The following is a 24,897-nucleotide window of genomic DNA, read 5'->3' on the forward strand; positions in this document are numbered from 1 at the left end:
ACAGAGCAAGAGCAGGTCTCTTCCTCAAGATCCCACCATGGTCTCTGGTGGCAACACAGGGAGGGAGGCCAGCCCTCCAGAACCCTCAACCCACATGCTTCCTACACAGGCCGTGAAGTGCCACTGTACCCACACAGGCCATGAAGTGCCACTGCTCTCAGAGGTGAGGAGAAATGAAGCACCTTGCTTACGATAACACAGAGAACTGGTTTTAGATCGCAGATATACTCAGCTAATTGGCAGTAAGAATAGACAATGACTTAGTGGCCAAGAGAAAGGAGGCTAATGCAGAGGGGAAGGCCAGGGCTGGGACAAAGGTCATGAAAAGCAGTTATGACCCGCATGGGAAGGGCATTTAATGGAAGAGTGTGACATACAAAAATGTAGTGGAATTCCATCGGGGGAGGTATTACTTAGGGCTTAGCTATAAAAAGCAAGGTTTTATTCATCTAGATGGGCAGTTCCTTTAGAGATTTTTCTCCCCTGTTTGTCTTGCATGTAATGTGTCTACATGAGAATGTAAAAGAGAAACAAGATGACAGCTCAAAAAAAGAAATCTTTTAATAAAAATTACTCATAAAAATTCTAATAAATTTTAAAGAGCAAGATATTCCTTATTACATTTATAAAAGAACATTTGGTCCTTTTACAAAAAGATCCCTTTTAATTTAAATACATTTCTTATTTACAGATTAAACATAAAATATCATCTAAGTTGCAAAGCATATTGCACATTACAGAGAGAGAAGCATTTGTGTATTTCAGTAAGTTTTCCCCGAGTTTCCAACTCTATACTTTTTTTGTAAAAAGATTTACCTTTCTTATGCAAAATAAATAAAAATGCAGCTTGTGTTCTGCTATTTAAAACTAAAACAAAATAACCTTTAAAAATACTATTCCTCTGCCTTGAAGAAAGAAGGAAGAGGGTATAGAATCAGGGATTTCCACAGGTACTTGACATTTTTACCAGATTCACGTCCGGATTCAAGCGGGAGCATAACTCCGACCCCTGCGAAACCTGGGACACACGGCCCAACCCGCCCCACCTCCTCGCCTTCCCAAGGTGTCCCTGCCCTGCAGGGAAGAGGCACTAGAATAGGAGCTGGATGCTGGGAATGGACAGGAAAGCTCAGAAGTTTCTTCTAAAGTTCCTGCTCAGCCACCCTGTGGCTAAGGTAATCACTCAGCCCTACCTTTACACCAGCACTAAATTTGAAAAAAGATTTTTGTTTTTGTCAACAGACAGAAAAGAAATTTTTCAAAGAGAAAGGCCTCTGGTGCCCTCCAAAAGCAGAAAGGAATGTCTCATGTTGAGTCTACACAATCCAAAGAGGAATTACAGGTGGCAATCATTCAGTAAACTGAACTAAGAAATCATTAAGAGGGATATCTTCCTTTGGTGGGGAGAAGAGGGAAGAGGAGGAGGAACAAGGCCCTCAGATTGCACAACTGCGCTGACCAAACCAGATACTTCCTACAGACGCTCCTCTAATAGTCATGTGCACAGATATCATCCTGGTGCATTTTTCTTTAAATACGTAGAAAATTATTTAAGTGTCACGTGCACAGTCCATGATCTAAAACAAGAAAAGCCCTGAGGATTCAGATACAATGAATAAGTTCTGGCACAAGCGCTGCAGAAAAAAAATTTTTAAAAATGAACAGAAGATTTCAATACAGAAGCTGGTTTTTCACAATGGCCAGTGCAAATGGAGAGCTAGCAAACCCTTCCTTGCCACCTATTCTTCCAGAAGGGATTCCTCGGTCACATCAACTAAAGTAGCTAAGCCTCCCCTATAATGATTTGAAAGTTTGTTGTGAGAGAATTACGCTTCATCAAGCCAACTATAAGGCAGCTTTCTACAACAGTTCTGCAAAATGCTTCCACCACACTGAGCAAAGCTGACACTAGACACTAGCTACACGTGGGAACAGGAAGATGGGCCAGGCTCAGAGCTGCCACAAAGGATGAAGTCCACTCAGATTTGAGGCATTCCTGGGGCAAAGCACTAAGCAAAGCAACTTCTCTGGTAATCTCCTCCTCATCCATTCTCTACCCAGTATTTCAGAACATAGAACAGAAGAAACTGCAAAAGCCCGGCAGGATATATCACAGTTGTTAACATTCTGACTTTCAAAAAGAAAACAAGTAACCTTTGAAACTGGCTCAAAGAACCTTCTGGCATCCAGCCGCACAAACCACTGACTACATAGCATCAAACTTCGGACTGGGTAGTCTGGAAGCTCAACAACCAGGATGAATATGTACTAACTCACTCACCCTCAGTCTCACCTACTGGTATTAATTCCAGTACCCAGAAGTCAAGAGGGTTTGGGACTTAACATAAAACACGTTTCCTGACAGCCTGTGGCCCCTGAGAAGTACCTGCAGCACTCTGTACTCTGAAAGCATGAGATCCCTATTCCCTATTCCAGGAGCATGAGGAGGAAGGAACATCCCGGCTTGCTCGAGTGATAGGCAAAATGCCTCATTAAGAGAACACTGGAGTGCTTACCCACCACTGCCACCACAGAAGCCAGAGCGGGAGAGGAGGGGAGCGCCAAGAGAAATCACAGGCACGAAGAACTCACCTCCTTCTCTGAGATGCTCTATATTCCCAAATGGGTCACTAACAGTCCTACCTCTGTTTGCCCAGAGACACAGGTACAAGCATGCTCGTGTATGTGCATGCATGCGTGCATGTGTTTATTTAACATTTTTAATGAGTCAGTGAAAACATTTAAAATATATATACTATTCTCAAAGTTTTCCATTCAGTAGATGGGACATTGTTGATAAACAGAGTAATGCTTCTGAAATGAAAAAAGGTAAAATAGAAGCATTTTATTTTTTCTATTTTAAAACAATTGATGTAATAAATGTTTAAAAGATAGAGATGGCACGTTTATTACTGAAAATCCTTTTCAAAAATCTCAAAGAACTGAACTATATATTTTTAAAACCATAACACTTAAAAATTTTAAGAAGGAATAAGATTTCTCCCTTTTGATAAAAATGCAACATAGACAGTGTTTATTTCTAGCTTTGAAAAGATGCACATGAAATCCTTAGAGGTGGGCAAACAGTGACAGGTGAGAACCGTGGTATGTGAGGCTGGAAGTTTTAGGGATTTCCTATCCTTTTTAATAGAATGTGTTTCCACCCATGACGCTTCATGGAAGCCAGACTAAGAGTCAACCCTGCTGCACTGTGTAAGAGTAGCAGGTGTGTGTATCAGTGTGGGATCAAAGAGAGATGTTCTGGCTAAGAAAATAAAACAAAAAAAGAAGGCATTTTAGCACAACTTCCTCCGTCTACATGCTTACTTTTACAGGTTGAAAGGCAAAGACTGGCCAAGCAATTTCCATCCCCCTTTCACCATGGTCTCACCATGTGGCTAAACAGGCCTCCAGAAACCGTATCAGTAGCTGTGACATCCAGTGGCCCAAACCAAAACCAATATAAGGCACTAATCTAAAGCCTGTATTACACAGAGAAATGGCTCAAGGATGCTAGAAAGTCATGTGATCATTTCTTTCTCCCTGATTTAGCTAATTGGCACTAGACATAGGAAACAAAAACAAAACAGAACTTTAACCCAAATATGGTCAGAACTGAGAATCCTTGCTTAGGAAATATGAGAAAGATGGAAGCTCAGACAACCTTAGGTATTGTTCTCTTCCTAAAAAGCACCTGATTCTGGAACTATGGGATTTCCTCAGGTAAGTTCATATTCAAAATGCAAAATACCATCCAAAAGATCTGTCAGTTATCTTCTTAGACCATAACATAATAACTTAAGAGACTCTGTTAAGAATTCTGGTTAAGACCATTATTCTTAAGCAAATAATTTGTAACACTGTAAAGATTACTTGAGGCATACATGAACTACTGGATGATTTTTTATCCCACGTGATCCAAAATCATGGTTGGATATCAGGGGAAGAGCCCAATTATCTAATAACAGAAAGGATGACATTTTCAATGCAATTAAATAGGGATACCAAATGAACCACAGACCCTTTTGCAGAAATTTCATTCTCAATCCTCTAATAAAGAAGTAGCTAGCCAGGTACAGTGGTGCTCACCTGTAATCCCAGCTACTCGGGAGGTTGAGGCAGAAGGATCACTTGAGCCCAGGTAACCCTGTCTCAAAAAAATATCAAGACCCTGTCTCAAAAAAATAAAAGTAATAAAAAAAAATTTTTTTAAGACATAGCAATACTCCAGTATAGCAGGTGCCAGCAAAGTAAAGAGACTGAGGTTCTAAAGTATAAAGCTATGAACATCAATCCAAAGAATGCCCAATCTATTGTGCTCATAACATCAACATGTCATAAGAGGCCAATTTCCATGTACCTTCTCACTTCAAATTATATCCTTAATAGGGCATTTTATTGAACAAGAGAGAAACACTGAAGTGTGCAAGGATTAACCAGATGTGGTGAGGTGCTGCACAGAAATTCCTACACCATCACAGACAGCGAGACTTCTGTCCCCTTCCATTTCAGACTGGACTTTGGCATGGTCTGGGTTCGGTTGTTAAGGTCTGGTTCAAGATGAGGCCTCACAGAGAGCAGATCAAATCAAGCCAACCATCTGGTCAATCTGTCGCATGTAGATGCTCTTTAAGGGCAGGGAGTACCTCCTCTCATCAGGTACACGATTGCACTAGAAAGACAAAAACGAGGGAAAATTAAAAACTCATACGTTGATCTCTCAGAAAATGTGACTGGATGACTTAATCCAGGGTTTCTCAGTCTGGGAACTACTGACGTTTGGAAGTAGGTAACTGTTGTGGAAGCCGTCTGTACACTGTAGGATGGTCAGCAGCACCCCTTGCCTCTCCCAGTAGGTGCCAGTGGCAACTCCTATGCCTCAGTTGTGAAAATCAAAAACGTCTCCAGACACTGTTCCAATGTCCCTTGAGCAGCAAAATCACTCTCAGGTGAAGACCACTGACATAATTTAATATCCTCACTCACTTTATAGATAAAGAAATGGCAGATCCGGGGAGGCTAAAAGGCATCACAGCAACTACTTAGTGGCCAGGACTGAAAGCCACATCCCTGGGGTCCTTAGTACACCCAGAATTTCAGAAAACATTTCTGCTATTTGAAAACAATGTGTTTTTCTGAGCTATGTTTTTCTCATTCACAACTAAACTCTAAATGCTTAAGACTACTATTTTTTTTTTAATTAAAGACCTCCACACCACTTTTTTTCCTCAAAGGAGATGCACATCTTGAGAACTAACCAACTGTCATATCCCTGGAAGCAGTTGTCTAAATACATCCATTATCCGCTTCATCTCCAAAGAAACATTTTCCCCATGCCCTGTAGTTGAACTAACTACGCCCTGCTCCTCATCCCCGGCAAGATTAAGACTGGCAGGTCCTTCCATTGGTCCCGACTGCCCCCCAAGTCCACATCTCTGTGCTTTTGCAGGTGCTACACCTTCTGCCTGAACATCCTTTCTGGGATACCCCTTCTCATCCTTCAAGGATCTCCAGCAAGTGACCTCCTCAGGGAATCCCGCCTTGATTTTCTCTGGAGATTAGTCCCTGCCCTCTGTGTTTCAACGGCACTATGGACAAACGCCTAGGATGGAACTGAATTCCCCACTAGGCCATGACCCTATCCAGAACTGGGAGCCCTTCTGAGGGCCTGAATCCCTGGTGCCTGGAATCATGGGATCAGATCTATTAGCGAGTGTGGCAGGTCAGAGATGTCTCCTTCCTAAAAGAGAAGACACTGCCTGGGTCCAAATCCTGGCTCCACTGTGGGACCTGAACCTCTCTGTGCCTCCCTTTCTTCATCTGTAAAATGGAGACGTTAAAGGTACCCGCCCCTCACAGGGCTGTTGGAGAAGTAAACAGGTTAACGTACATCAGCGTTTAGAGTGGTGCAAAGGTTAACCCTGGTACATATTTGCAAGTGCTGGCTGTTACTAACTTTCCCCTCACTCTCCTTCCCCTTCCTCCCGATTATGCTTTGTCCACTCAATCAGCGCTCCATGACTGATGGAAATGGGGGTGGAGGTGGTTATCTACACTCTGGCCTATCGATTTACTTCACAGACTGATGGCGAAGACCTTTACTGGGGCATTAATGGAAAAGCACTGAAGCACAGTCTGCAATGAGGGGGCGCCCCAATGCCATGGCAACCCATCTGTGGGGAGGCTGCTGAACTGCTGACCACCGAGGCCCTGGGGGATAACGAGATTTGAAATTTCGACTGATCTACATTTCCCTATCCTCACTTCCAAACCATCCTATTTGATTCAAATCAATACAACTACCTGATACTTTCACTAGGGATGCAAGGACTTCCATTTTCAAATTTTTCCTGCTGCTTCTCAGGACAATCTAGGCATGTGGAGTAAAGCCCTACTTCAAATGAATGTGGGTGTTTGCTGCACTTCGAAGAGCATCTTCATTAGGACCATCGTGACTATCACCGCTTTTTTCTCTTCTGCAGCTGGTAGATGATTTTGCTGAATGTCTTCCATTTGCCCCTCCAGGTCCACCGATGGATCATATCAACAGGCTCCCTCGGCCTCCAGCTTCTGCCCCAGGCAGCCAAGAAGATGCTCCAGCAGGCAACTGGGGGAGCAGGGAGGGGTCACATGTTGACTCTGCCGGCTCCCTCCAGGCAAGGCCACAAAAGTCAGATCTGAGCGGTGGCTCCTGCTGAGTGGCTGCTCCTCCCACAAGACTCCCCTCTTCCAGGAACCTGTGGCCACTCTCTCCACTGGCACCTGCAGCCAGCAGTGATGATGCCACCGCTGCTCCTGTGGTTTCCCTACACTCTGACAACATCTATGTAAATGGTGTCTTTAGGAGGTGTTTTCAAATCTCCCAATCTGCGTACACCATCAATTTTCCATCAGGAAGTCTGAACAACTAAGGAATTCATAGTATTTTCTCTTCCTATATATGCAAATCACCCCTGGAAAAAGCAACTCACGTTGGAGCTGGAGTTGATGACTTTTAACTCGTGAGGTTTCGGCCTGTGCACAGACTTTCCCCCTTGGTCCTGCCCTCCCTCTTCAGAGAAGAATTCCTTCCATGGCAATTCCCGAAGATGCTCATCCACAGACACAATGTGTCCCTCTGTTGTGAACATGTATCTGGTTCCAGACTTGTGTACTGGATTGTCTTCATCAAACAGCTAGAGGGAAGGGAAAAAAAGATACAACCAATAATTGTAGCATACTTGGAACTGAATCATGGGGGAGTGTCCCAGCTACTCAGGGAGTAGAATTTGCTTGGACCTCATGCTTCTCAGTGACAACTGGGTGAAAAGGAATTGACTGACAACTGTGGTGCCCAACCCAGGCTGCAAGGCAGAATCACCTGCTTCATCTAAACTCAGATACCTAGACCTGCCTCTTCCCTACACATATCCCACCCCGACACAGAGACTCAGAAATTCCAAGGCTAAGGCCCAAGCACAGGTAGTCTATAAAAGTTTGCTGGATGATTGCCATGTGCTACCTAAGAGTTCTCCTGCTGGAATTCTAGAACTACACCCAGCCTCACAGACACCTAGTCCCTGAACTGTAAATGCTGGCAGGGAGGAGCCAAGTTTTATCCATCACCATATCGCCTGGGCCTAGCACAGAGCCCAACACATCTGCCAACATTCAGTTCATTTCTTGCACAACAAGGGTTGGGCTCTGAAGACGCAATGGCCACAAGGCACAGTCCTTTCCCTCAATGGTGCATGTGACATGGAACAAAAGAGCATCTAGAAAGAACATCTAACCCAATATGGGATGCAACAGTGCAGGAGAAGGCAAGTGTTCTGTGAATGTTGAATGAATGAATACCTAGAAATTCTTTGAAACTGTATTGGTCACCTAAACTATTTCAAGATGAGGAAAAATGAGATTCAGTGCAGCTTGTCAATGTTTACACAGTAACAAGAGAAGAATAGGGCAGACCACAGGTTTTCCTCTCCCTAGACTCTAGGTTCTTTCACCTAGCACACCCTACAGGGTCACCTTCCTTTTACTCTAAAACTCGCCCTGTTAACGTCCTTCTGACACCACTGGCTGCTGGATGGAAATACGCAGCTAGGCTCTGACCAGCCTGATTTAGCAGACCTGAGCCACCTGCATGGACAGCAAGAACCACTGCACACACAAGAATCGACAGCAGGACAGCTGTCTTCCCACTGGACAGACCACATGCACTGCTGGCGGACATACCTCTGCAGTCGTCTGTGAAAAGACACCAGACACAGAAGAGTATCATCTTAATGGATTAGACCAGCAGCTCCAAAACCTGGCTCACGTGAAACCACTGAAGGCACTTGTCAAAATGACAGATTTCTGAGAACGCTTGTTCTAAAGATTCTGACTCAATATGGCTGTAATCTTAGCAAGGGCCCCAGGGTGATCTGGACCCAGCTAGCCCCAGGCCTAGGAACCACGGAACTAGATAAATGCAATTTATCACAGCTGCTTCTATCTCTGACCCTCTGCCCAAGTTCTCAGTTGCCATCCTATCTTCTAACCTGGAAATCCTGCCCTCGTTTCTATGTGGCCATACTGAGGAAAGTGGCAGGAGGGCACGAGAGCAACTGTATGCAGGAGGAAGAGCGGTGAGGTGGAAAGATCACCAGACAGGGAGTCAGGACCACAGTTCACATTTCAGCTCTGCCACAGCCACCCCCATACTATGGACAAGTCGCCTGACCTCTGTGTAGGCTGTAGTTCTTGTGAGGGAAATAATGAACATATGAACATTAGGTAATACCAAAGGTTTCATCCAGGTCCAGAAATTCTCTCTCTACACACACACACACAGACACACACACACACACACACACAATCACGTGCCTGAGGATGTGTATATGGACAGAGACAAGGCTGAGCTGCAGGTCTTGGCCAAGATCACATACATCAAGAAAAGTGAGAAGCCATTATGAACACAGCTGTCTTCCTCAGAGGCATCTTCCCCCTACCACCACACTAACGCTGGTTCTGTATCAATCATTACCAGCATTTCCCACCTAGCACACCCTACAGGGTCACCTTCCTTTTACTCTAAAACTCGCCCTGTTAACGTCATAAGTTTGTAATCATAAGTTCAATTCTCGGTTTACTTGACAAATGACTTTTCAACAAGGTTGGAAACCATGAAAGAAGATAGTAATATCCTTTGGTTCTGACAGCATTGCATCCTGGGAATGCACAATGTCCAGCATGTAGCTGTGCCCAGTAAGCATCTGTCAGATAGAAGACTATGCGAATGCTCGCTCTAAGCAATACTAAATATTCCTGGGTTCATCTTGCAACACACATACCAGATACAAGTATTTACAGGTCTCACTGAGAAAGAAGCTCTCCATCCGGTCTTCTGTGGACTTGTCAATGACATGATGCAGCGTGGCGTACCCACACCTACAAAACAATTGTCAGGTCAGTCCTGCCTCTCTTCCTTCCCACCTGCTGATTCACTTAAGAAGCAGAAACATTCTCTTATCAGAATAATCAACCAGTCATCCAGCACCATATGAAACTATGTTTACACTGTAGGGCTCTCCTTTTTTATAGCCTAGATTGTTTGCAAATTTACTTAGCAAGTGCTTTTGGCTGCTAAATTATCAGGTGAGTTACAGGGTGTGGGGGTGGTGGCAGGGGGCTGGCCAGAAGCATAACAGGGCACCAAGAAAATGACTGGCAACAAATTTAAAAGGACTAATTTAAATGTCTAGCCTAATACTTGTAGAATTGACTTATTATTGAGAATTGACTTATTATTTGAGTATTGACTTATTATTTAAGATAGCACTTTAAAAAAAAAAACATGATAATAGCGGGTTAAAAAAAAAAGCATGTCACAAAATTGAAACACAGTATGTTTCTTATATATACATACATACACACATCATATATAAAAATATATTTAAAAGATTATAAGTACATACATTTCAATACTGACTACAGTTTTCTCTGTATGTGGAGATTACAGTGATAATATTCTACTGCTTTATATTTTCTGTACTCCCTAAACATTTTAGTGTATGTGTTACTGTATAACGAGAGGAAAGAAGTTAGAATGAACACCCATAATCTGCTAGAACCTCACGGAAAAAAAAGGGCAGGTCTCACTACAATGGAAAGGTTCTACTACACCAAAAGGTAAGCAATTTCCCTGTAAATGTAACATTAATGACCTGGTTCTATAAATTAAAATGCAAACTAGGATATTTCCCCAAAACAATTTGAAATAAAAGTGGCTGACAGAAAAAGGAAGGAACTTAGAAAACTGACTTGACTTTTGTGTACTTTTCCAGACTCTGCAGAATATCCATTCCTACATGGAGGTAGAAGGGATTCTTGGTTGCCTAGAGAGAACACGAGAGAATGTGATCCAGCATGGGCTTGGAAGACATGCCATCGACAAACATCATGGTGACTGTGGGGTGACTGCGGGGTTTCCCCATGGAGACGAGTCGCCAGCCAAAGGAAGAAACAGGGCCCAGGTCATTTACCTTGCAGGGTCACAACGGTTAGAGGACTAAGGTATTCCATCAGTTCACATCAAAGTGTACCTGTGACTTGTTTAACTTTAGCCAGGGGTAGACCATCTGTTCCAGGGTAGAACAATACTCTACTTTGGTTCCCATCATGATTAGAAATAAAACAATGCCCACCCTGACAGCACCATATCTGAGAACAAATCCAATTTCTATCTTGCCTCGGAACTCTCCAGAAACTTAAGACACAGGCACAGGAAACAGGACCTTGCCACCATTCCAGTTATGGCACCATGAGGAAAGGCTGATGGCAACAAGACTTTCCAAAGTGTAAAAGGAGGCCGCCACCCTCTCCTCTCTAGTCACCCTGAGAAATCAGTCCTCAGTTGCCTACTCTTCTCACACATGCTCTTAGATGGTTTTACTAGAGAAAAAAACTTCTCTGGGAAGATAAGCCTTTATCCAACAAACAGTTTAAAAATTGGGGATCTTTAATTCATGCCTAGCACCAGATTGAAGCAACAAAGAAAACAACAAGGTTAGCAGTCTCTAGATTAAAAGTGCACAGGGTGTGGCTTCAGAGGGTAAAGCTGTAGAGTGCAAGACATCTCTGGCAACGTGAAGGAGAAGCTGAAAACACGAAAGAAGCAGTGAAAGAAACAAAGAGGAGTAAACTCACAGGCTACAGGACTAAGCTTAAGAGGAGAAATCAGCCAGTAATCGGCACACCATCCCCAGTGTACAGCCTTGCTCTACTGGGCTCAGAAAGGCCAAACAGGTGTCTATCATCTTTTTCCTTTTTTGAGAGGTTATCTAAAACTCAGGAGGTCCCTTTTTAGGCATGAGGACTACTACCAGTTTCATAGGATTTCTTTCCCCTTTTTTCATCTGAAGCAAATGGCAAGGATTCGGTATAAAAAAAAATTGTTGAATAAATAAATTCAAACCTTAGTGTTAGCCCCACTACCAGAGTTTCTAAAACTCAGGCTCTGCTTGCTAGGGCTGGTCCATGGTGGGCATCTGTTACAGGCCTACTGAATTTCACCAAGGCCAGTTTCTTGGTGAGTTAACCACTTGTGCTGCTGTGCATGTGAATGAAGGAGGACTCTCTGCGTGTACATACGTATGGCATGCACAGAAGTATACATATCTGGCTTCAACTGTCAGGAAGAAGACATTTCACAGTTAAAGTCACATTCCCTCTGCCACTGCAGTAATTTCACAAAGGATGAATACTAGTTTATATACATATATAAACAAAAACAGGCATCCAGATGAATCCCAGATCATTTCCTTTACAACCAAGAAAATGAATTTTCTTTTTATCTGAATAGTTGTTACACAGACCAGGGCTCCACAGTACACTGGTGCAGAATTGTATCCTAAAAACGGGTCTTCTGGTCAAATACATTTGGAAAACACCTTAGTACAAAATCTTCCTCATGAATATTTAAGGATGTGAGATATCAGTCCTACGGTAAAAACACGATTCAGCTTTGTAGAATATGAGGTTAAAAACATATTTCACTGCAAATGCCTTCTCTGTTCTGTGAAGTCACAAATAACACTGAACACTAACAAGACTACAGATAGGGGGTAACTCGATCAGAGTCACTATGAAACAACCTAACCCTAAATCATTCAGCAAATGTTCATTAACAACAAACTGCTGGGGTCAGGGGAGGCAGTGAAAGAGAGAAAAAAAAACAAAACTCTAGTACCTGGTAGAGGAGATATGTGGATTCCACTAACTCTGGTCTCAGTGGGTAGAAGAGAACATCAGGGGCCTGCAGCTGCCAGTTATATCTCTCAGGAAGGGCACCATATCGTTTCCATATGGCATAGTAGAAGGCATGAAGGCAGATAGCATCTTCCACATCTCCTATCAGCACCTAAGGAGAGGACACAGGTCATCAGGCTGAGATACCATTCCTAGAGTGACAAGACATGCCACAAAGGGCCTGCGTGGGCTCTCCTCTACCCCCGAGTTCTTACTTGACCTACACATACAGTTAAAGACAAAACCAACCCAAAAGTGACAACCCAGACAAATAAATGCCCTCCCTATCTGGTCACTAATGCCAAATTGATGTGAACTGCAAACAGAAAAACAGATTACGTGTACTAATGAACAAGGAATAAACAACTGAGTGGTAATTATCCAAAACTCACACACAGCCCAGCGCAGTGCCTCATGCCAGTAATCCCAGCAATTTGGGAGGCTAAGGCGGGCAGATCACCTAAGGCCTGGAGTTCGAGACCAGCCTGGACAACATGGTAAAACCCCATCTCTACTAAAAGTACAAAAAAACTAGTCGGGTGTGGTGGCGGGCGCCTGTAATCCCAGCTACTCTGGAGGCTGAGGCAGGAGAATCTCTTGAACCCGGGAGGCAGAGGTTGCAGTGAGCCGAGATTGTGCCACTGCACTCCAGCCTGGGCAACAGAGCAAGACTTCATCTCAAAACAAAAACAAACAAACAAAAACAAAAATCATACACAGTCACTTCTCAAGCATGGTTTTGCAATTGTGTGGAATGGCTGTGTTCAATATTCTGGAGACTAATTTCACAAACAGAGAGATGAAGACATATAGTGTTAGTGACCTCCCAAATCCAAAGGAGACAGAGAATGCTCAGGGTATTAGAAAAGAAAGAAAGGAAGGGAGAAGCCCTTTCCGGTGATTGGTTATTCTTAGGAAATCTGATTGCAAAATACCTGCAGTCCAGGGAAAAAGGCCTGCAGAGAGTCAATCCAGGTGTTCATCAGCTGCCCACTGAACATGTTCACGTTGACATAGAGTGGGGGGTCTCCTTCTCCTTCATTGCAGGCTTCCCGCCTACAAACCCAAGCAGCACATTCACTGGTGAAAAGAAAGGTCACTGACAGATCTCTACCTCTCCAGCAGCCGCTGGTAGTTTCATTTAAATGGAATTAACATTAATTTTTTCTCCTAACTCATTCCTTAAACCTTTGGAGACAGACTGCCTTTAACTATCTACATTAGACTCTAGCAGAAGATAATATTTACCACAGGATCAAAGTTCCTAATGCAGCCATTATAATATGTCAGGATTTCACAGTATTCTGCAGAAAGCACTTTGAGCTTTGCGTTTCAGAGCCCTGCCACATAAGAGAATTCAGTATATAGCATGGACCTACGCTGGATTTCACCTGAGCAGAAAAACTTGGTTCTTTTGGTACAAAGAGTCTCTTCTCTAGTGATGCCCTATAGCATGGGCCTGGAGAAATGCATCAGAGCAAGACCCTTGGGGATTACTGCTCAATTTAGTTTGTGGCTTTGAGAAGCAAAAATAAATAAATTCCACCCAAAAGGCCCCTTACTTAAACACAGCACATACAAGTGGTTCCTACAACAGCAATGTAGAAATGGACCCAAGAAAATCCTACCAAGCTGGAAGCTCAGTAGCTATCACTTGCACTAAAACTGGACACTTAACATAGAAATACATACAAAGAAAGATCTGGGGGCCAGGTGTGGTGGTTCACACCTGTAATCCCAGCACTCTGGGAGGCTGAGGCAGGCAGATCACGAGGTCAGGAGTTTGAGACTAGCCTGACCAACATGGTGAAATCCCATCTCTACTAAAAATACAAAAATCAGCAAGGCATGGTGGCACGTGCCTATAGTCCCAGCTACCCAGGAGGCTGAGGCAGAAGAATCGCTTGAACCTAGGAGGCAGAGGTTGCAGTAAGCCAAGATCGTACCACTGCACTCCAGCCTGGGTGACAGCAAGACTCTGACTCAAAAAAAAAAAAAGACAGACAGACCTGGGATAAGAGAGTGACACTAAGTAGAAGCCATTGTAGCTTCAAATGGCTCTCTCTCTCCTGTCATCCTGGATGCATAACAAAAAATAGTGAATAACATTGTTTTAAACAAACTCGGAGAGAGAAAAAAATGTGGTAATTGTCCTTTCTATCACCAAGTATAAAGACCAATCCTCACAATTCTTTGGAAAGTAATAGAACCAAAACACTGTCCTGCAAATAATTGTCCTGCATTGCAGATCTATCTGCAATTAAAGCCACAGTTAAACACTGGGATGTGTCAGCCCCTGTAGTAGCAACAAGTCTCTAAGACAGCCCCCGAGAACCTCTATTCCTGTGAGTCACACCCTTGCACAGCCCCCTCCCACACTGTATGTATCAGGGTTGATCTGGGTGACTAACGGTCTGGCAGAAGTATTGGTATATCATTCCCAGATTAGTCATGAGAGCACTGTGGCTGCCATTTTGGCTTCTTTCTCTCTTTTTCTCTCAATCACTCATTCTGGGGGAAGCCAGTGGCCATGAGCTACGTACAAAGAGGCCCCTTGGCAAAGAACTGAGCCCTCCAGCCAACAGTCAATGAGGAACTGAAGCCTGCCAGCAACCAAAGTGAGCCTGGAAGGGATCTCCCAGCACCATCAGGTCTTGGCATGGCTGTGGCCCTGGCCACCAGCTTGACAACAACCTCAGGAGAGATCCTGGGCCAGAGTGACTGGCTCAGCTGCTCCTGGATTACTGTCCCTAAGAAACTTCATGAGATGATGCTTGTTGTTTTAAGCCACTAGGTTCTGGGGTACTATGCTATGCAGCGACAGAAAGCTAACACAGCTCTTTGCCCCCAGATGACTGACAAACCAGGAGAGGTGGTAAGGTGAGGGCAGAGATAAAAGACCCTGTGATTGTATGTTAAAAAAATACAAACACTTCAGAATGCATTCTATTTGCTTTACAAGGCAACAGAGGAGATGTTAGGGAGACATACCCTCTTCTTAAGTAGTTCTGAATACTCTGATATGCAGCATTAAACATTTCTAGGTCTTCTTTTTCACCAAAGAGAATGTAAGATTTCAAGAGGTATTCATAGAAGGAGTCCAGCCCGGCACCCAGGCCACTCTGCTTTCCAACCCAATGGCCAGTCTGAATGTTCACGACATTGCCTGCAAAAATAAACAAGGCACTTGAGGTCCCAACTGTCTCATCAGGGAGGACATGGATGGGGACACGCCTCCTACTCCAACCACACTGCTCCTCAGCACCTTTATCCTTGGCATACAGGAGGAGTGGCTGCTTGGACCTAACATTTTTGTCAGTCTTATCACCAAGTTAGCCCAGACATCCTTCTAAATATATAGCGTTTACTGACACAAACATGGGGATAAACATTTAATGCAAAATAAAAATAGGTTTGTCATTTTGCTTTTCCAGGCTGATGATGCATTTCAAAACTCAAGAGTTTTTCACAGACGTTTTAACCCAGTACTGCCATTCCCGGGAATTTATCCAAAAAAAGATGATTTTAAAAAGAAAAAGTAGCCAGGCATGATGGCTTACACTTATAATCCCAGCACTCTGGGAGGTCGAGGCAGGTGGATCGCTTGAGTTCAGGAGTTCGAGACCAGTCTGGGCAACATGGTGAAACTCTGTCTCTACCAAAAATACAAAAAATTAGCTGGGTGCGAAGGGGGGTGCCTGTAGTGCCAGCTACTCAGGAGGCTGAGATGGGGGATTCACTTGAGCCCATGGATCACTTGAGCCTGAGAGGCAGAGGTTGCAGTGAGCAGAGATGGTGCCACTGCCATCCAGCCTGGGTGACAGAGGGAGACCCTGTCTCAAAAGACAAAAAAAAAAAGAAAAGAAAAGGGAAAGGATAAGTTTTTTTTAATAATAAAAACAACAACAAAAGTGGTAATTATGAAAGCAAGGCACCAACTTGGAAACAAATGATCTGCCATATTCAGGCAGAATCAAAATATTTGTTTATATTATAATGAAAAATATACAAAAGTTACACATGCCAGGCTAAAAGGGTCTGTGGAAACCTAAAAAGTTGACAATCTGAAGTGACACTGGTCAACTATTGGTGATAGGTTGACAATTTGAGTGACTTCTTTATTTCTATTGCTGTTGTTAAATACAACAAATGTATACATAAATTTCAGAACTTAAGACAGTTACAGGAGTTAAAATAACACCCAGGCCGGGCACAGTGGCTTACACCTGTAATTCCAGTACTTTGTGAAGCCAAGGTGGGAGAATCGCTTGAGCTCAGGAGTTTGAGACTACTCAGGCAACATAGTGAGACCCTATCTCTACATAAAACAAAAAAATTAGCTGGGCATGGTGGCACACACCAGTCATCTCAGCTACTTGGGAGGCTGAGGCAGGAGGATCACTGAGCCCGGCAGGTGGAGGCCGCAGTGAGCCAAGATCACACCAGTGAACTCCAGCCCGGGTGACACAGTGAGACCCTATCTCAAAATAAATAAATAAAATAACACCTTGAGTTAGTAAAATACTGATAATTAGTGAAGATAAATGATGCATACATAGGGGTTATTATTCATCATACTTTCTCTCTACTATACTCTGAAATTTTCCATAATAATTTTTAAGTAACATCTTGATCAAACATTCTCAAGGGAAAAAAACCCATCTCATACAGGTTTAATCTGGAGTTTCAATCTACTACCACAGGCCCAGATTTTTTAAAAGGAAAAATCTGCTCCATCAGTAACTCTAAATTCCTATATTTAGAACCTTATATTGAAGCAATAAAATCTGCCTCAGAGGCAGTTCTTTTTATGGCATTTCCATTAACAATAATTTTCAAGTGGAATATGCCAGGGGATCCAAATCAGAAGGAAGCCCTCAAACACAAAAACTTTATTCTTTTCCATCAGACCATGTAGCCTCTCTGCAAACGGTCACATAAAGAAATTAGATACAGCTGACACAATTCTTTCTGAGTTGTCAGCTGAGTTAAAGAGTGAAAAAGGGGCAGAGCCCAGAGAACATGAAAGGCAAGGGGACCAAGCAGTGTGCAGTCCCAATGACGAGTAAAGGTGCCACACCTAGTAATCCCGTATCATTGCTCCGGAGGTTCCAAAGGGCTTTCACTGCTCGCCTGGCCACCCACTCAAATGTGGAGTCCCCCAGCAGTCGACTCAGAATCCCAAATTCCACCAGGAGGGAACCGGCTCCCGCTGTGCATGTCTCATTATTGGTGTCAGGAGGAACTCCTGTCTTTAGATTCACCTGGGGATGGGAAGAGACAAAGACTGTGACAAAACTCAAGGAATCTGCAGGGCTGAAAAGCCAGGTCTGAGAGACTACACTCAGCTAATAAAGCAAGCTTACTACGGTGAGTCAGTCCTCTGCCTTCCAAGATACATCTGAGGTGAATATGGGAATTAAATGTAAAAGACACAAACAAGAAAATAAGAACAGCAGAGCCTTGCTTTATTAATAAGGGCCAGTCTTCAGGGAATGGCTATAACACTTCACTAAACCTTCTCTTTCCAGCAGGTTTTCTTCATGGTAACACAAGCACCAGGCTTTAGGGTTAGAGATAAAGACAAACTATAGAGTTTCTTCTAAATTTTAAATAAGCCACTATGAACTCACTCCTGCTCAGCACCTAAACAAACCTCAAACCGGGAGAGAAAGGAGGCACTACCAGAATATGACAGCCAGTTTCATCACGAAGGCTCTGTCCTCTGGCAGTTCTCAGCCAGTTACCTAAAAGGCTGACTCAATTACCAGAGGAATTCTGGGCTTGGCAAATCAGATGTCACAAATATATAATCTAATTCCAGATCCTGGCATTTAAATCAGCAGCTAACTTGCTGGTCTGTGCAGCCCTTATTTGACAGATCCACGTGAAGCAATGAAAAGCTCACTCACTGAGCTCCCACAATACCCACGTGAGGATCTCTGGGAAAATAGACCCAAATCAGAGATGAAGACAAACGCCCCACACTGCTTTGCAGCAGAGAATACAAATCACACATGTAAATGAACTTAAGAATACTGAACTTCACAGAACATCAACTCTTTAAGGGAAAGGACTAAGTCAGATACATCACTGTCTGCCTTTCATACAGTGGATGCTCAGTAAATGCTGAATGAACTTTAAAATATTTACATCATATTTAAGGCCAAATTCTTCCAAGGACACTGCTTTTCTCATCTACCTCCATCCCATTACTTCTCCCAAATAAATTAATAAACAAAAAATTTTAATTCAGGAAGATAGTGAATTGTCAAACACAAAGGGTCAAACCAGTCTACCCACCCGAGGATACGGGATCCCTGTCTTGGTGTTTTCAAAAGCAGGGAGGAGCCGCACCGCCAGGTCATGGGCCATGTATAACAACTCATTATCATAATCCTTAATTGTCATGTCACCAAAGGGCTGCTTGGAGTCAGTTATTATTCTGTGAGCAGAAAGGAGGCTTCCCAGGACCCTAATGACAGGAAGAACAAAAAGATAATACAATCATGTTGCTTGTAAATGCACATAATCCAATTCAGAAAGATAGAAGTATGTTCATATCCACAGACTCAGAACTGCCTGACATCAGAGAGACCTGACTTAATGGCCTCTTGAATTCCTTTCTAGCTCTAATAATACACGATTGATTTTTGTTAACCATATTACTAAAAGAGAGAAAGGGAATCATTTATCCGAGACTACCAAAAACAATGCTATTTAAAATATTAACAATTTTGGTAATCTAAATCTTAGGGCATTAAGAAAAGGGAGTTGGCTGGGTGTGGTGGCTCACGCCTGTAGTCCCGGCACTTTGCCAAGGGAGATGCATCTCTTGAGGCCAGGAGTTCAAGACTAGCCTGGGCAACAAAGCAAGACCCTGTTTCTATTAAAAATAAAAAAAACTTAGCCAGGTGTAGTGGCACACACCACTAGTCCCAGCTACTTGGGAGGCTGAGGCAGAACGATCTCTTGAACCTAGAAGTTGAAGGCTGCTATGATCATGCCACTACACTTTAGCCTGGTAACAAAGCAGGACCCTGTCTCTTTAAAGAAAAAAAAAAAAAAAAAGGTATACTAATTGTTCTCAGAATAAATATTACTTATTAGTATTATTACTCTTGATTTATTTCACTTGGGGAAAACACTCATAAAAAAACAGAAGCTGGGCATGGTGACATTTGCCTGTAGTCCCAGCTACTTGGGAGGCTGAGGTTGGAGGATCGCTTGAGCCCAGGAGTTCAAAGCTGCAGTGAGTCGTGATAGCACCACTGCACTCCAGCCTGGGCAACAGAGCAAGACCCTGCTCTAAAATGGAAAAAAAAAAAGTAATTTAATTCAAATAAAAAAAAAACAGAAAGGTAAGACAACAAATACTAAGTAATTTTTGCTGTTGTGGCTGCCAAGCAGCTTCCCTAACACCCTAACATCTGGTAAAGAGACAAGGTGAAGAGGAGGAGGAAAAAATGACCTACTAAGAGGCAGCAGGCTACCAGCTTATACCTAAGTCCTTGTAGACCCATAAAGTCCCATTCTAAAGATCTGAAGTAGACTGTGACGTATGTCAGAACAAAGGTTTTCACAAATTTAATTTTAAATAAGTATTACATCTGTGAACTGGAATGTTACGCAGTTAATACAATTTTCAAAAAATGTAAACAGGAAAATAAGCACAATACATCAAAGAAAACAATATACAATATACTAGGTATAGAGCATGATCCCAATCCATTAAACAGAGAGAGAAAAAGAGAGAGAGAGAGAAATAGAAGTGAGAAATATACCTAACAAGGAAATATACTAAAATGCTAAGCAGTGATTTTCTGTGGGTGGTAAGATGGGAAACTCTCATTTCCTTCAGAAATATGTAGGGGTTGTCCTAGGACACGGTGAAAGAAGGAAATGAAATCAGACTATAAAGGGAAATCATGAAATTCTGTACTAGACAGACACCTATTTTACACCCCCGTTAAAAATAAATGTACCCAGACATGGTGGCTCACGCCTGTTATCCCAGCACTTTGGGAGGCCAAGGCAGACGGATCACTTGAGGTCAGGAGTTCGAGACCGGCCTGCTCAACATGGTGAAATCTAGTCTCTACTAAAAATACAAAACTTAGGTGTGGTGTGTGCCTGTAATCTCAGCTACTCGGGCGGCTAAGACACGAGAATACCTTGAACCTGGGAGGTGGAGACTGCAGTGAGCCAAGATTGCACCACTGCCCTCCAGCCTAGGCAGCAGACTCCATTTCAAAAAAAAAAAAAAAAAAAAAAAAAGAGTTTAATCTATAAAAACAAAACAAAATATAAATATGTCTTTCCCTTCAGTCCGGGATGTGATTACTTTGAAATAATTGTTCCAGTTTTGATAAATATGATATGAACATGAAAAATGCACACTGTACCCATAAAGCCCATATGGACTCCCTGCCTGGATCTTGGGGTGAAAAGAGACTCACAGGTATTTTTCTCTTTAAACACATAAAAAGAAGTCTCCAATTCATTTTATGAATATTCACTATTTTACCTTATTGTGGCCTCAAAGACTTGGACGGTGGAATCTTTGTCAAATGAAACTGTGTTGATCACTAACTTCACTGCTTTCTGGAACTCGGATGAATTTCCCATTACCTTTAAAAACAGGAACACAGGTTATTACAGCAACTTGAAATGAAACTGAGGCTGTATCGTCACAGCAGCCTAGTCATGTCACCTAAACGTCTGTATGTGGTTTTGCTACGATAGAAGTAGAAACACAAGAGATAGAAAAGCGGTTATTTCTTAGAATATATTACCAGCACATGGCAGGCCCATTTCCTCCAACTCAAGAGCCCTATCTCCAAAGGACAAAACTGAAAATAATTCCTTGTAAAATCATTGGCACTCCTCATCTTCCCAACTCCACTCTCCAGCAAACTTCACTATGATCTTATTGAACATGCCAGGCACTGTGGTTTCTAAAACTTCTGGCAGGTACACAAATAAATCAGAAAACTGAAGAAACAAAAATATGTCTTTGTCTCTGCTCCTCAAATAAATCAGCGGCTTGGGTGCTTGGCTCCCAGGAGACCAAAACATCTGGAAAATTGAACGAACTTGTTTGTTATCCAGATGTCTAAACACTTTGAGAAACAGGGTAATATCTTTTGGAGCACAGGATAAAACCAGTGACTGATTTAAAGGAAACAAAATATATGAATACTCAGCTCTATGTCCTTTTTAAAAAGTGATTTTGAATTATGATTCTTATTTTGGGTGTGTAGACACGATGTCACACTAAGCTACTCTCTCCTATATGAAGCACAGTTGGGCATCAAACTTTCTAGATTAACCTGAATCAAAATTATTTCATTCCACTCAAAATTTTATAAAATCCTGACACTATAATGACATCATAAAGACATACTGTGAAAGAAAAATAAATTGCTAGGACCCCAAAATCACTAAGCCAAAGGGAAAAGTCAAGCTGGGAACTGCATCAGGCAAACCTGACTCCCATTTTATTCCTAAATAAGATAGCTACATAGATTAAAAAAAAAAAAAAAGCTATATATATATCCCTTACAATTTATCTAGAAGGAAATTCCTTGTGGGCCTCAAGATCTTCACTCTAAAACAATTCTGCTGAATTTCACCCTGGCAATGTAAATTGACAGTTTATCTTCACAGGTAAGAACAAAGGACAGAACTCAGTCATCCCTCTGCTCACCTGAAAAAAATGCATATCTGATTGCTTCCTCTGCCCTACTGTTTATGTAAAACTGCAGATTCACTAAGCCAGGCAAAGGCATAAGTGACTATTCCTCTACCTTTGTCACAGGTAAATTCTGTATTCAGTGAAAGGCTAATCAGAGAATCAAAAGAAATGCAACCAGCTGGACACCATGGCTCAGGTCTGTAAGCCCAGTACTCAGGGAGGCCAAGGCAAGTGGATCACTTGAGGTCAAGAGTTCAAAACCAGCCTGGCCAACATGGCAAAACCTCATCTCTACTAAAAATACAAAAAATTAGCCAGGTGTGGTGGCACACACTTGTAATCCCAGTTACTCGGGAGGCTGAGGCACAAGAACTGCTTGAACCCCTGGGAAGGCGGAGGGTGCAGTGAGCGAGATCTCACCACTGCACTCTAGCCTGGGCAACAGAGCAAGCCTTTGTCTCAAAAAAAAAGAAAAATGTATGAAAATGTAACCATTTGTCTTTTATCTGCCCATGACTTAGCAGTGCCCACTCACCCCACCTCGAGCACTTCAAGTTGTCCCACTTTTCTGGACTGAACCAATGTATATCTTATACATATTGATTGATGTCTCATGTCTCCTTAAAATGTATAAAACCAAGCTGTGCTCAACTACCATGGGTGATGTCATCAGGACCTCCTGAGGTTGTGTCATGGGTGTGTCCTTAACCTTGACAAATAAACTTTCTAAATTAACTGAGACGCTACTTCTTTCTTCATCAGACATTACTACTTTCAAGTATGTATTACTGTATATTATTATATATTATATAATAACAAATACTATTTCCTAATGTTTATTGGTCTGCTACATTTTTTCCACCTCATCGTTATTTTGCTGTAACCTACAGAGTAAGTACAGACATTTCTAGCTTTCAGTTCTTTCTTTTTAGAAGATGATGCAATAATGTTGCAAGTTGCATCCAATGGTCAGGGGACTGCTATCTTCACAATGTTTCCCTAGCACATCTGTTAAAGTCTGTTTAAATGTTAGCAAAAGAAAAGGAAAACCTCAACAGAAGTAACACCTGAAAAATAAGCCTGAAGCACTAAAGGCCGGATATTCTACAATGAAAACCACAGAGATGGGTCTGTTTTCTTACAGACGTTTACCAGCAACAATATCTGGTGAAGCTGCAGGTGCTGACATGAGCTCAAATCAAGTGAGGATGGTGAAGGAAGTCAACAACTCTTATTGTAGTTTACCATTATGGTCAGATAGCTACAGAACCCTGAGTAACTATGTTCTGAACTCACTCACTCATGTTTGAAAAGGCTGAATGGGACAGAGGAGCTAAATGGGTTTGTTTATTTGACTGTAGGACTTCTCAGAGTCTTTAAAATGCTGATGGGCACTGTGGCTCTCTAACAGTGGGACCAGACATACAGAATTTCTCAAGTCCATTTGGAAACAGAACTCTTCTTTCAGGGAGTAAATATCTTTAGAATCTGTGTTGGGAAATGCTTCATTAGTTAGAATTCATTTTTTGAACAAACATTTGCACTGCTACTATGCACCAGACACCATTAAGTGTGGGGGAGACTACGGTGAACAACAGAATAGTAGGCACGGTAAGGGGATAAAAAAACAAAATGGGGCAAAAAAAAAGAAAGCCAGCAACTCAGGAGGCTGAGGCAGGCAAATCACTTGAACCCAGGAGGTGAAGGCTGCAGTGAGCCAGGATCACACCACTGCACTCCAGCCTGGCAACACAGCAAGACTGTCGCAAAAAAAAAAAAAAAAAAAAAAAAAAAAGAAGAAGACAAAGCTCTCAGGGAGAAGGAGTAAGCTTTCATGAGTCTTAGGACGTTTCCTTTAAGCAACACTTGTAGGCTGAGTCAGTCTCTGGTATCATCAACAAACTAGCTCTAAGGTCGAACATACTTGTCTGGGCACATTTTGATCAGTGATGGTAAATGACTGAAACAAAGCAGCAATAACTTCAGAAGGAGATACTGGGAAACTAAGTTGCTTTGCAAGTTAAATTATACTAAATCAGTATCCCCAGATTTCCTATTGGACCAAGGGCCTAGTCCTATTTCTACTACTTAATTATAAAATGAGGATGTAGAATGATCTCTCAAGCTCTTTCCAAGTTCTGGTAATTCTACTACTAGCAAGATACTAGAAAATCATAATGCAAACTTGGCTAGCACATTACTCAATTCGTGTGTGTGTGTGTGTGTGTGTGTGTGTGTGTGTGTGTGTGTGTCTCCAGAGATGCAGTCTCACTGTGTTGCCCAGGCTGGAGTGCAGTGGCACAATCTCAGCTCACTGCAACCTCTGCCTCCTGGGTTCAAGCATTTCTCCTGCCTCAGCCTCTTGAAGAGCTGGGATTACAGGCACCAGCCACCACGCGCAGCTGATTTTTGTACTTTTAGTAGAGAAGGGGTTTCACCATGTTGGTCAGGCTGGTCTCAAACTCCTGACCTGAGGTAATCCTCCCACCTCAACCGCCCTAAGTGCTGGGATTACAGGCATGAGCCACTGTGCTGGGCCCCAATTCTAACTCCTAACAGACAGCTTTAGACTCTTCCATGGAATGTTAAAAGAAACAAGAATAAATTATTAAGTACAAGATTTGGGCTAGACTGCAGTAAGAAATTTCTCATGGTAAAGACATGCTGGACAATGAAAGAAAGCAAAGAGGTTGTAAAATCACCTTTACTAAGAAGGTTTTAAAACAACACTATGCTGGAATACAGTCCCCTGGAAACTGCTTTAATGGCAAAAGGTGAAGCAGATGAAGCACACAGACATGGCACCACACACCAAGTGCCACACTGCTTTCAAGGTGCTTCTTCATATCTGCTCAGAGGTCTCCAGTTCTCCAGAGTCAATGAGCAAAACCACAGGATGAGGAGGTAATGTCAGCACCCACGTTGGC

At 42.6% G+C, this 24,897-nt stretch overlaps 1 protein-coding gene across 1 annotated transcript in view; it reads right to left on the minus strand.

Moving 5' to 3' along the window:
• Window positions 1-536: 536 nt before the first annotated feature.
• The window catches only part of EDEM1 (ER degradation enhancer, mannosidase alpha-like 1), a 34,048-nt gene continuing 9,687 nt past the window's right edge, over window positions 537-24,897 (minus strand). Inside the window, exons 5-14 of the mRNA XM_011965461.1 lie at window positions 20,801-20,904; window positions 18,577-18,748; window positions 17,354-17,537; window positions 15,265-15,439; window positions 13,209-13,329; window positions 12,215-12,385; window positions 10,288-10,361; window positions 9,318-9,414; window positions 6,972-7,175; window positions 537-4,672 (exon numbers count right to left, since the gene is read on the minus strand). Of these exons, the coding sequence (XP_011820851.1) occupies window positions 4,583-4,672; window positions 6,972-7,175; window positions 9,318-9,414; window positions 10,288-10,361; window positions 12,215-12,385; window positions 13,209-13,329; window positions 15,265-15,439; window positions 17,354-17,537; window positions 18,577-18,748; window positions 20,801-20,904 (1,392 nt within the window). The 3' untranslated portion in view covers window positions 537-4,582. The remainder of the gene's footprint in view (window positions 4,673-6,971; window positions 7,176-9,317; window positions 9,415-10,287; window positions 10,362-12,214; window positions 12,386-13,208; window positions 13,330-15,264; window positions 15,440-17,353; window positions 17,538-18,576; window positions 18,749-20,800; window positions 20,905-24,897) is intronic.

The sequence above is a fragment of the Mandrillus leucophaeus genome, unplaced genomic scaffold (genome assembly GCF_000951045.1).
Source record: "Mandrillus leucophaeus isolate KB7577 unplaced genomic scaffold, Mleu.le_1.0 Scaffold727, whole genome shotgun sequence".
Classification (NCBI taxonomy): domain Eukaryota; kingdom Metazoa; phylum Chordata; class Mammalia; order Primates; family Cercopithecidae; genus Mandrillus; species Mandrillus leucophaeus.